The sequence below is a fragment of the Lampetra planeri genome, chromosome 1 (assembly GCF_965212315.1).
Source record: "Lampetra planeri chromosome 1, kcLamPlan1.2.h2, whole genome shotgun sequence".
In the NCBI taxonomy this organism is placed as follows: domain Eukaryota; kingdom Metazoa; phylum Chordata; class Hyperoartia; order Petromyzontiformes; family Petromyzontidae; genus Lampetra; species Lampetra planeri.
Window position 1 is genome coordinate 33,983,352 of NC_136107.1, and position 12,667 is coordinate 33,996,018.

The following is a 12,667-nucleotide window of genomic DNA, read 5'->3' on the forward strand; positions in this document are numbered from 1 at the left end:
GGTGAGGGATGGGGGGGGGTGGCAACGCACAAAAGAGAGCCCCTTAACCAGACCTCTTTTCTTTTTGTCGCTAATCGATAATGAGGTCCCAACATAGCATTCTGCCCTGGGCCTCCAGGAACCTCTGGGCGGTTCCGCTTGCGGAGGCTTTCATGCAGCAGTGGATTGATCATGGCCGATGATGATAATAACCATGTTACACGTGCTCGGCCTGTCCTCCTCGTGGTTGTCAACAGTCGTACAATTCACTCGACGGCGCGGTGAAGAGCGCGGTGGTGACCTCGGCGTTCGGCAGGTTTGGGAAAGAGCTCAAAAGCAGCCCCAACGACGTGACGTCCACAAAGTGGTTCTCGACGTACATGCCCATGTTCCTGCCGGACGTGAACAAAGGCGCGCTGGATTTGGTCTCCCTAAGCGACTGCAAAATCTACGCCTCTGCGTGAGTGAATTTGCACCAGGGGCACAGAAGCACAGTGGAAAGTTTGGGGTGTCCTACGCGCGAACGGTTTCCGTTGTGTTGCAGTATTTGGTTATGTAATAGATGCCCAGTCTGTGATGTATCCCATGCTAATCCTGAGAAGATTATAAGAGAGTGAATGAGGGCGCTGTAGCTAACCATTTTCTATGAGATTTAATGAGGTCACTTTAGTTCACAGATCTCTATGAGAGTGAATGGAGGTCACTTTAGCTCACAAATCTCTACGCAGTGGGGGCATATTACCAAATTACCCAGAATTCACCTGACCTCATAAGTGTGACTTCCACAGTGTGCATGAAACAGGTGAAGTAGGCTTTGTAGGCTGGAGAGTGCAGTGTAGCAAAATTTATTTCCGTTCTGCACACTTCCCCCCACCTTCACCAAGCCGCACTGACCAGCATAGTGAAGTATGGTTAAACATCGCCCATGGTCAACAAAGGCATGGGGAGCCCCTCATCCAGCAGTGGATTGACAAAATAGATGGACAATGTAATGACAGTGAGAGGCTGGAGGGTGTTTGTTTGATATATTTCACTGTTGCGTTTTGGATATTGTTGCACCCAACCCAATTAATTATTAAATAATGTGCAATGTTGCTTTCTCATCAATTGTCTGGCAGATTTGCACCGATGATGCAATTTTCCCATGTGTTTTTTTGCCTTTCAGTGTGGATCCATTTAAAAACATCTACACCAAATTGACGGTTGACAATAGGATAGCTGTGCATGATTGGCTGGTTGCCAATCTCAACCGTACGAGCGGTGAGTGAGATTTCTCAGTCTTAATCGTGTCAATTAGATTGTGTTACAAATGTGTAATAAAGGACTCGACCACTGTGTCTGTCTTCGTTGTCCTTTATTGGGGTTCTTTACACTTGCCCCACACGGCTCTCTCTCCGAGACTCCCCCGCTTGGCAGCCCGATGCTGCCGTCGCTCCCGTAGCCTCTCACTCCACTCTGATGCAGCTCTGCTGCTGATCTCCTCGTGCAGGCCTCCGGCTGCCCTCACTGCAGCCTCAACCGGCTCCCCGTTCCTCCGTGCTCGGTCACCGCTGGCCGACGGTGCCGAGACTTATCCTGGGTGTGTGGCGATCTCGCCACCCTCCAACCTCCGCCCTGCGTGGCCTCACTCTATATTTCTCTCCAACAACTCCTCCTGCTCTTCCGGTTTCTCCCCCTTAAGACTTGATCCCTCTCTCCCACGTGACCTAACTCCTCCCCCCGTGACGTCACATCCGCGAGGCCGTTTACGCCCGCATTACAAATGCATGAAAAACACATGACGACAAAACACATGCTTTTTTGACAGCCATTTATAAATCCACGAATGCATAGAGGCTTCTTCATACCACGTTTGAGGATGTTAAGATGTATTTTCCTCCAAAGACGAAGTACTGTTGTCAATGCCAATGATGATGTTACTTCAATTAATCCTTTTTTTTTCTCTCTCAACTTTGTCGAATAGCATCCAGACCGCCGTGCTACGTGGACAAGAAGAGCTATCTCACGGACAACTTGCAGCAGTACTTCCTGTTGACGAACAAAGCTGAGCTGGAGATGCTGGTCACCAATAATAGTCAGGTAACGCTCCGTCCGATGAACACGACATCCAGCAGGTGAACGTCTGCGTGTTTATAATGTAGCGCAGGAGGAGACATTAATGCGAACGGAGTGACAAAAGCACACGTGGGGCTTAAAGGTAAAGTAAGTCTCATCGTGATATGTTTCCTCCTGAAACGATTTCATCAATGCATCTGCCAGAGGTCGCAAACGGGTCTTGATTTCTTACCCGTACCCGTACCCAGCCGCACCAGGGTCGCAAACGGGTACCCGTACCCGTACCCGGCCGGGTACGGGTAGCCGGGTATCGGGTAGGGTACGGGTATCGGGTACCCGGTTGCGACCTCTGGCATCTGCTGAGAAACGTAAAACGGTGAAGGTGCAACCCTGGAGTTATTTGCTCACGCCACTGCGAGCAGGAGGGGCTCTCGCGGAGGGAGCTCCAGAGAGCTGCACTCCGCGGTGCTGTGGTCTGCACCGTCGGCTTAGTTATGGTGGGAGTATCCACACTTTCTGTTTACGCCATCTCAACCCCCCCCCAAACCCCACCCCCCCCCCCCTTAATTACAGATAATATTGGTCGCGAAAGCCTACGTGTTTGAAACTCTTAGGTTTTTTCGGTAAAGTCACGTAGGTAAAACATAAAATTAAAAATTTATAAAAGTAGTAATGGAAATAATGATTTATTATTTTATTTTATTTCCATTATTACTTTTATTAACTTTTCATTTTATTTTTTACGTACGTGACTTTACCGAAAAAACCTAAGAGTATGAATCCTTGCAGTCACGAGAGCTTCAAATCTAGAATTACGTGTTTGAAACCAACACTTTACTCTTCCATTATTTGACTGTTATTCATCCATTTTTGCTGCTGGGTGGACAGAGTTGGGGGGTGTTTGAATAGACTTGCACCACTGTCTTGATTAGCGTGCCAGGTGAATCAACTGGTGATGTCTGCATTGCAACTCCAGGGTGCTGCCCATTACTCCACGGGAGCATTCCCCCGTATCGTCTTGTTACGTGAATCTGAAATGGTACAAAGGTTATTGGACCAAAAAAAATGCATCATGTGTTTGCTTTTCATGTGGTGCATACATTTAGTAGAACTTTCAGATATGCTCGGCGGGTCATGCACTAACAAAGACACACCTATAAGACAACAAAGAGCATGCCTGTCGACTGAGTATAAAGATGCTTCTTGCAGTAAAACAAGTTACTGAGCGTGGTAAAATTAGAAACACGGTGTTGCCAGACATTTGCAGTGACGTACAAATATTATTTGCGAGCAGTTTCAAAGCTGTAGTCCTCGTGTCGCCGTGGGTTGTATGCTCCCCCCACCCTTCCAATACATACTTGAAAATGGAAACGTAACTCGTTCCATCTGAGAATAGGTTTTCCCCTTTTTTCTGGCAACAAAACTGGTGTTAAGATGTTAAAACACCAAACTGAAACCTTTTACAAGGAATCATGTCTGCATTAACCACAATACTTTTGGTCAGAATGCAAACAAAAAAAAGGGGAAAACCTATTCTGGTTCAATCTGTTTGTCTGTCGATAGTGGAAGGTCACGATAATGCTTCTAAAGATGATCCAATGTAGATGAAACTTAAGTAAAGCATTGTTTTGCTATGACAGACTTTACCACAGATCGGCCAAATTGATCAAAAGGGTCGTTATTGTCGATAGCATGGTTGTTTTTTTGTATTTAATGCATTACAGAATCCATGCACGTTCCTGATTGTCTTCCTTGTTTCTGTGCAGCTAGTGGAGTTCTTAATCCATCAGAGCACCCTGGACCAACTCGCAAATGCAAACAACCTGACCACTGACATGAACAATTACCTGGTGCAGCAAATGCATGTGGGAAAGATAAATTTGACGAGGTGAGTTTTATCTATAAGCCATGCTACCCTCATGTCTTCCTGTGATCAAGTCAACCTGAATATAATACATCTCCCCAGGTCTCAGTAGAGACTGCTTGGGACTAATGTGTGTAGCAGGTCAATCCTACAAGCTTTTTCAGAAACTGTTGTCAGGACAGCATTTCATTCTTGAATTAACCTATATGCTGCTTTCCAGTTTCATCCCCTGATATGTGTCGGTTTTCTCCCGTTACTCTGGTTTCCTCCCGAATGCAAAACACACTCATTTATGGAATTGGACAAATATCCCAATGCAGGAACCTCCTGTGACCTCAGTCTTAAGACTCAGTGGAGTTCTCCTGCAATTAAATACAATCCATTAACATGTAACAGGTTGACCACAGCCAAATGCCTTTGAAGCAAACGTATCAAAATTGTGACCCTGAATTGTGACTATTCATGAAATTGCAGTGTGTGGGGGAAGGGGGGGGGTTAAAGCGGAATAAAAATCACGCATATGTATGGATTCTGTAACGATTACGACACGTGCTTGTCCCCCGGAATTATTTATTTACCAATAAAAACGCAACCTCCTGAGCCGAGCGGGAGGAGTTCACACGGCTCGTGATGCACGGCCGTCATGAGCGGAAATAATAATCGACGTAGCGCTGTTTTCTTTTTTAATCTCCATGTCTTTGGCAAAACCCTCGGAAAAATGAATCCAGTTTTCTGTAGAATGAGTTCCTAGCAACAACACAACATTATCCTCGTGCTCAAGTCATATTGCATCATATCTATAAGAGTAATTACCGTCACCTGCCCCCCAGCCCCCCTGTCCCACTACAAACAGACAGACAGAGCTAAAGCACAAATGCTTTCAACCTTAGATGAAAAGCGTAAAAAATTATTGATATTTGAGACAAATCACGAACCTGAATCCTAGGAAAAAATGTAATTGCCGTCGGGTTGAGTTAATGCAATCCTAGCTAACAGCATTTTCTTTGGTCACTGCTAACGTGGGATGTTTGTGTGCTCGTGTGCGTTGCCAGTGTGCCGAATCCGCTTCTGTGCTTGTACGTGATAGCATACAGCTCTGAACTCACCGCGGACAATTTAAATGTGTTGCTGGCAAATCTCACAACATGCGAAGCATCCTTGACAAACACCAAGGATAAGGACAAGGTAAAACAAATCTGTCACATACTCTTTGGTTCTTTCGGTAAAGTCACGTACGTATGAAAATAAAATAAAAATAATATATCACGACGTTTCGATCGCAACGCAAGCGGTCGTGCTCAAGCGGAAAAAATAATCCAGCAGTGGAACTGCTGAACCAGGAAGAACACAGCGGGAGAGCTGTTACAACAAGAGGTTATATATGTTGGCGAAGGGCATATTACACAGCACTAGCATTTTGGGAAAATGTTACAAACCCACAAATACGTCTAAAAATATATAATTCCCGGAGGTGGCCATGAGGCTCAGAGGTCAGAGCACTCCGGCTGGCATTGCTAACATCATGGAGTTCAAATCCAGGATCTTGGTAGTCGTGATAAACCGGTGTGCTCACGTGTCGTGAGTTGATGGTCTCAGCCGGTCACTATTCACTCTTTTTTCCCTATTTTTCTACGCAGAATTTGGCTAAATTCCAGTTCTCATAATCGATCGCCAGTCTTAGTGTCATGTGATGGACATTACTCTCGCATGCAAAGAGGGTGAGCGTATGTTGATCCATCGACTGTGTGAACCAGAGGTCAGTTGAAGGGATCTCACGGGTAGCTCCGTGACATCTGCTTTCTTGAGGCATTCTCGAACACAAAGGGATGCATTTCATAATGTAGGATACATTTATGATTTCATGAAGTTACATTTTTTTCATATATTCCTTTTTTGTTTTCCAAAAACCAAAACGTCACTCCCCGGGTCATGTCCTGTCTGTGTCTCCCTGGCTGCCGTGCGTGCGTGTGCAGCTGAACGCGATCATTTTGAGCCACTTAACGAACTACACGCCGGAGGTGATCAAGAGCCTGAGGGGCGCCGTCGTTGCAGTTCCGTTCTCCGACATCGACAAGAAATTCACATCCGAATTGGTCCTGAACACTTTGCCGCAACTCGGACGTCAGTCGGGCTGGAGTCTGGGACAGACACGCCAACTCCTAAAGAAGCTGGGCGACCAATATCCAGTGAGTACTTAAAAGGGATTAGACCAAAGCTTTAACACCGACGGCATGTCAATACGCATCCTTTTGTGAACCAGGAGATAAAACAATGCATTACTACAATGAGAGACATAAAGAGGAACACGTGGATGAAACAACATACGGAGGTTAATGGCATGTATGTATGTTGAACTTCTTTTGCACTGAGCTTTCAAACTAAATTTAAAAGTGCATAGCTTCAGTGGCTTACTAATATCAGAAGGAAGAGCATTCCAGACGGCTGCAGAAGCACGTTTGAAAGCATCTTTGTTTGCTGGTTATCCAAAAAGCCGCTACGAGGATGACTAGAGTTCGTGTGATGGTTTATGTTCCTTGACGAAATCAGCAAGGCATTGTGGTTAATTTGTGTGTAATGAGTGCAACCTTATCATCCAACCTGTTAAGGAAAATCATTGGGTTTGGGTAGGGCATGTCATGGCTGGAAGGAGGGCTGCCTCGATGGTCAATAATTATAGCGGAGTGGCAAACGAGGAATGGAACACACCCGTAAGGACATCCACCGAGGAGATGGAGTGATGAACTCGGTTCGTGAGCTGGATCAATTGTTCCATCGTAAGATCATGAGGGGTGGTGGTGGCTTGTGGGGGGGCTTTATCGAGAAGTGGAGTCAATCAAGCGATAATGTAGTGGTTAGCACGCTGCACTAAGAACCCAGCTACCCAAGTCCATTTCCTGCTCACGGCCAACGCCAGTGATGATTATCTGAACCGGTCATGGGCCTCGCCTAGATTGATTCCACCTTAAATGAGTATCTGGTGCGGTGTGTAAAAACATCGGCACTAGGTAAATAAACGCCACTGTATGTGGTGTTGACCACCGACGCTCTCGTGTGCTGTGCCGGCCTTCGTAGGTGCTCACGAACAGCACTTCCCCCAAAAGTCAGTTCAAGACTACACGAGGGGATATGTGTCTTTGTGTGTGCATCCACACGTGTGGGGAGCAGTGGTGAAAGGGTGAATGCCCTACACTACAAAACAAGGAACCTGCATTGAATTCTCCGCCACCGCTACCATCCGTAACCAGAGATATCAATTCTAGACCTGCCCCTAGTTCGATTCAACCTTGAAAGCAACGCCTAGTGCCGTGTTTAACTTGCGGCACTGGGTAAACAAAGGGAGCTGGGCATAGCGGTGGTCGCGCCAAAAGCCTTCCGTGTGCTGTGCTGGCCTTGTTAGCCTCTTGGTGGCAGCACTCGCCCCAGCACTTTCTGTCGTGCATAAGGTGAGGCGCCTTTACTTTTGTGTCTGTGTGTCCCGTGCAGGTGAACAGCTCCACAAGCTTGGAAGGCCTGGGGACCCTGGTGTCTGGAGTTTCCAGCGACACCTTCAAAAACATGAACGGTGACCAGCTGAAAGACTACATGATCAATTCCAACATGAGTGTCAACATCCAGACCTTGCCACCTGGCATTCAGTCGGTCATTGTCAACAAGGTCAGTACGGCAAATCTCACCCGCGGTTTCACCACCACCACCACCACACGACAAAAACAGGTCCTGAGCAAACCTAATAAGAATAGGTTTTGCCTATGTTCAAACACCAAATATATACCTTTTGCAAGGCATCAAGTCTGCATAATGAACACATACTTGTGGCAAAGCATGCACACAAGCATGCTCAGATAATGTACGCATTGTGTTTGAAACGGATTGGCCTACACCAGAGACGGCGGCCTTCTTCATGGCCTTGTTTCACCAGTGTTCGACCAGACAACCCTAAAAGGCAAACAGTACAAAGACAACGCAATTATTAGAGCATTTATAGCATGGATAGGGCAGTCATATCTACGAGACTTTTTTGCCGGTATCAAAAATAAGAATGGGGTTTTCCCTTTTCTGGAAACAAAACAGGCATTAACATGTCCCATACATACCTGAGCAAACCGTGACAGCACAGGGTTAAATATCACGAACAGAAAATACCGTGAACAGCAACAACTGTTCGATAGTGCTAAGGGTGAGATTGCGGGTTTAAGCAAAATCACACCGCACCTCGAAATGGAATGCACACAGTCTTGCTTTGGGCTGACAACTCAAGAGAGTCAAACTTATTTTAAACAGCAGAAGCAGCAGCGCAATCGTATTCCAGTTTCACCCTTGTTCGGAGTCATCAGTGGAGTGTAGCCATCATTTCCTCCTGCTACCTTGTTCCTTGGGGGCTTTGTGTCCTCAATCAATCACTGTCTCACACGTGTCGTTCCTTTGTAACAAAAGCTCGTGATGGATGACTATAACACAATTAGCATGCGTCTATCATAAATTAATAACGGGTGCAGTTTTTTTGTGGTTAATATTATAAGACAATGAAACGTATTCACTTATTAATTCAGATATTGAACCTGTAAAAATCACCTCGGGATGGAACGTTTCGTTTGGGAGGTTGTCCATGCAGGGCGTCCAGCGCCACGTGTGCAAAAAAAACACGTGTACACGGACATTTTGAAATCTACAACGTGTTGAGTCGACGTTTGTTCAATGTCGGATACAATTACAATCGGGAGCAGAGAAACAAGACCACCAAGGCCCCCGCACATGAGCATCACAGCGCAGTCACACACGTGAATACGTGGTGCAACACCGCCGGCTCGTACAGACATTGTTCTTCATCTGAAACAGTCGCACATGCATGTGCAAGTGTGTTTATATGAAAGGTTTAATCGGTTGAGACTGGCGGCACTTGTTTTTTTTGTTGTTGTTGCAGTTGCTTGGTGAGAACAAAATTTCCATCGTGGAGTGTATCAATCGACTGCCTCCGTCTACTGTGACACAAATTCCACCCGAACGTCTGAGGTCTTTGGGCGGTAATAATATCTTCTCAAAGGGACAGTGGACTGACGGCCAGGTGAGATGAATCGCACACAACCTGCAATGCAACCTTCACCTTACCACTTCAGCAATTGGGCCCGTGCAAGTGTCCCCTTGGATCAAATTGGCTCTTGATTCCACTCACGTTTATCAGCAGCTCTTAGCCAGTGGTGGAAATTACACATTTCCGTGGTGAGAGTGAGTGTATTAGCATAAAAAACCCACTGCGAACTCCCTGCAAAAGGTGGTACATATTGCATTCACCTCAGAGGGATCTGCAATTTCCCCCGAAAACAAATTCACCCAGAATGCACCTGATTTCATTGTATTCCAAAAGCTAGGCAGGGTTGAGCGTGGTTCTGAACTAGCATGGGAGAATGTCGGATAATATCCGGTGGCATAGGGTATGGTAGTGCAGCAGTAGATGCTTTCATCTATCTGTGCAAAGATTTTAATAGTATCTCGTCATCTGTGGGTATTCTCTGGTACTCCTTTCACAAGTTGAAAGTCACATAACAGCATGAATGAACGCTCTGCAAAGTAACATTTAAACATTGATTTAAATAATATGGACACGTGCACAAATATCATATTTGTTTGTTTCGTTTTTCTCTTTCAGGCTGTGATTTTGTTGGACGCATTGAAAAATAATAATAATAATGACATTGGATCTATCATTACGTAAGTGTGTTTGTCCCATGTCTGTTGACGTCACGTGGGCTTAATTGGGCAGATTCAGCAAATATTTAGTCCATCATCATCAATGGCTATGGCAAATCCACTCCAGGATGAAGGAGCTCCCTAAGCCACTGCCAATCACTCACGGTCCTTTGACGGAACAATTTTTGCTCAGAGCATCGCCAATTAGACGAACTTACATTACAATGCTGTTGTACAAAGAGGAAGTAGTGGTCAGGTGGGGGGAGAACTGCACCGTGAGCCTGGCGACGCGAGTTTGATTTGAATGCCCATCCAATGCCCATCCAATGCCCATCCAATGCCCACCCCCTTCGGCAAATCTGCACTAACCAACAGGGTGAAGTATGGTCATACAAACCCCATGATTGACATGGCATGAGGAGTTATTTATCCAGCAGTTGATTTAATGTGATTTCCCCTGCCCACCAACCCCCTCTGTCGTGAAGAAAGAGACTTTGCCCAATATCACCCATATCAGTGGCGAATATCTCATTCAACTCCCCCACACCTTTCCCCGGTCCTCTCAGCCTTAATTGAGTACCAGGTGCCGTATGTGCACATCCGCAATAGGGAGATGAAGACGGCCGGGCATGGTGCCGGCCACACCACCCCCTCGTACGCTGCACCATTGGCACTCGCTAACGGCACTTGCCCCGTACAGAGTTACGGTCATTTGCGTCTGTTAAATATTGTGCGCGTTACAGATTGCATCATCGTTAATATTAGTATTATGAGCCGTTTGCCCATCCAAGGACGGGTGTATTGCATGAAATCTGAAACTTGCAAGCGAAAAGCAGACCGCGACGTGATATTCATTGCATCCATTCGTGTGCAATTTGTAAGGGCACGGTGACACAGACCTATTTCATTTGAAGGTTATAATCCCTTGTTCATCATGATGTCCTGTTTACTTTGATGTCTCAATAGCGTTATGGAGATCGCGTGACGTGGGGGTTCTGCCTTTGTAGTGAGGGTTGTAAGTTGACGCCGAGGAGGGGGGAGAAGGCACCTCGGCCCCCCATGTGGAGTGACGTCAGCCGCTAATTATTACTAATGGAGCGGGGGGTGTCCATTTGGAGGATGTAACCTGTTCATGATTATTAAAAAGGGGGGCTGGTCGGCGTGGAGTGACGTCACGAGCATTGCACACATATTCTTGGCTCATTATAGTAGGTAATAATAATGGGGGGGGGGGGGGGGGTGTCCATTAGCAGGACGTCACCTGTTCATGAATATTATTAAGGGGGGATGGTCGTTGTGGAGTGACGTCACGAGCATTAAGGACAGACATTCCTGGGTGATTATAGTAGGTATTGTCGTTAAAGAGCCTGTGTGTTTGGTCATTATTGTGGTTTGTCATTGTGGTTTGCCATAATTGTGGTGTTACGCCATGTTTTTTTCAACTGACAGCGGAGCACCCAACCTGTTGCCAGGGTTTTCGTGTGGACAACTCAAACCATCTGATGACGTGAAGAACTTCCTGACTACAGTTACCACCGTCAAAGGCCAACTGACCGCATCCCAGGTGTTTATGATTATTCATGAGAAAAACACATGGGCACAGTCACCGACCTCCATCTCACGTGGACCTCATCTGTAATTATGATTGAATAATGTCGCAGCGTTTCCGATCACGCTGGCGGAGAAGCATCAGGGAAACGTGGACGTTGCCCGCTGTTGGATTAGAGATCATGTTGACAGAATAATGAAGTAATAATATTATTACTTCTATTAATTTTTATTTTATTTTTTACCTATGTAACTTTACCGAAAAAAACCTAAGAGTATGAATCCTTGCAGTCACGAAAGCTTCAAATCTAGAATTAATGACTTCCATGACGTGTTGTGGCTCATCGGTAGAATTGCCACCTCCCTGAGGCATAATAAAACTAGCACATATCATGGGAAGAAGCAGAATAATGTTTCACAATATCGGAGAGAGGGGAGACCTACAGTTGTGTTGTCTTGAGTCGCGGATTATCACTACTTGTCTGATAAAAAAAATGGAACTTTTAATGTCCTGGGAAGATTGACAGATTTCCCAGTGCAGGTGGTAACCCTACATATTTTAATTTAATAAACAAGTAATGTCAACAGCGGCGAGGAGATTTCTAGTCGTCGTGTGGAATTTCCCTCCAACGTACCAATCGATTCAAGTAGGCACCAAACCGATCTAAAGGGAGCGGAATGACCGTTTGAACTTGGACCGTGCACTGCACTGTAATCTCTCTCACTCACAGAGAGAGAGAGACATTCGGAGGCACGAGGAGCCACAGCCAAGTGGGAAGGCAGCCAGCCGGTGAACCGGCGCCAACAATTGCCCAATCTCTGCCGTCCTCTCTTTATATTCAGCTGCTTTCTGCCTCCTAAAGTACAGATATGGAGTAGGCAGCTAAATATACTCCTCCATTTCAATACAATGCTGTCCTCTGAGTCTCTGGTGATCAGGCTGTGATGCACCGGGCTACGTTGAATTGGGCTTTGATGTGTCACCTCAAATGCCTTGCCTGATAAACCTTTCTTTATTCTTGCAGGAGAGTTGCTTGGCCGAAAGACTGGCATCTACTGCGGATGAATCTGTACCTTCGACTGTCCTCATGTTGCTGCCGTAAGTGAGGGAGGCTTAACATCTTTTGTAATAATAATGATGATTGGGAATCTATAATACACACTATTTCCGTTCACTTTCAGAGAGAGCAAGAGAGTGATTCAGAGATGTGGGAAACCACATACAAGTGGGCAGGCAGCCATAACCAATGCAAACAATTGTCCAAGCTCTGTGATCCTATGTTGGGATGTTTTGGGCAACTCTCATGTTTAGAAATGTAGGAGGAAACTGGAGCACATTGAGAAAACCCCTATATCTGAGGGGATAGGTAACACTCCACCCCCGTACAGATGGAGATTAACCCACTTGCTGTACTGCCATCATACCCTGGTTGTAAGCCAGGAAACGGTGACCTCGAAACCCACGGGTAGGGAGGGAGTTTCACGAGTTTGTGTGCGATCCACCCAGCCTCGTCCCTCAAGTGCTGGGTTACATAC

At 46.1% G+C, this 12,667-nt stretch overlaps 1 protein-coding gene across 1 annotated transcript in view; it reads left to right on the forward strand.

Moving 5' to 3' along the window:
* Positions 1-12,667, forward strand: part of LOC144717597 (uncharacterized) — a 47,711-nt gene that overhangs the window by 19,357 nt on the left and 15,687 nt on the right. The window contains exons 26-36 of the mRNA XM_078593130.1: positions 237-439; positions 1,145-1,239; positions 1,943-2,058; positions 3,801-3,922; positions 4,951-5,083; positions 5,872-6,084; positions 7,382-7,552; positions 8,820-8,960; positions 9,543-9,604; positions 11,033-11,147; positions 12,157-12,230. Of these exons, the coding sequence (XP_078449256.1) occupies positions 237-439; positions 1,145-1,239; positions 1,943-2,058; positions 3,801-3,922; positions 4,951-5,083; positions 5,872-6,084; positions 7,382-7,552; positions 8,820-8,960; positions 9,543-9,604; positions 11,033-11,147; positions 12,157-12,230 (1,445 nt within the window). The remainder of the gene's footprint in view (positions 1-236; positions 440-1,144; positions 1,240-1,942; positions 2,059-3,800; positions 3,923-4,950; positions 5,084-5,871; positions 6,085-7,381; positions 7,553-8,819; positions 8,961-9,542; positions 9,605-11,032; positions 11,148-12,156; positions 12,231-12,667) is intronic.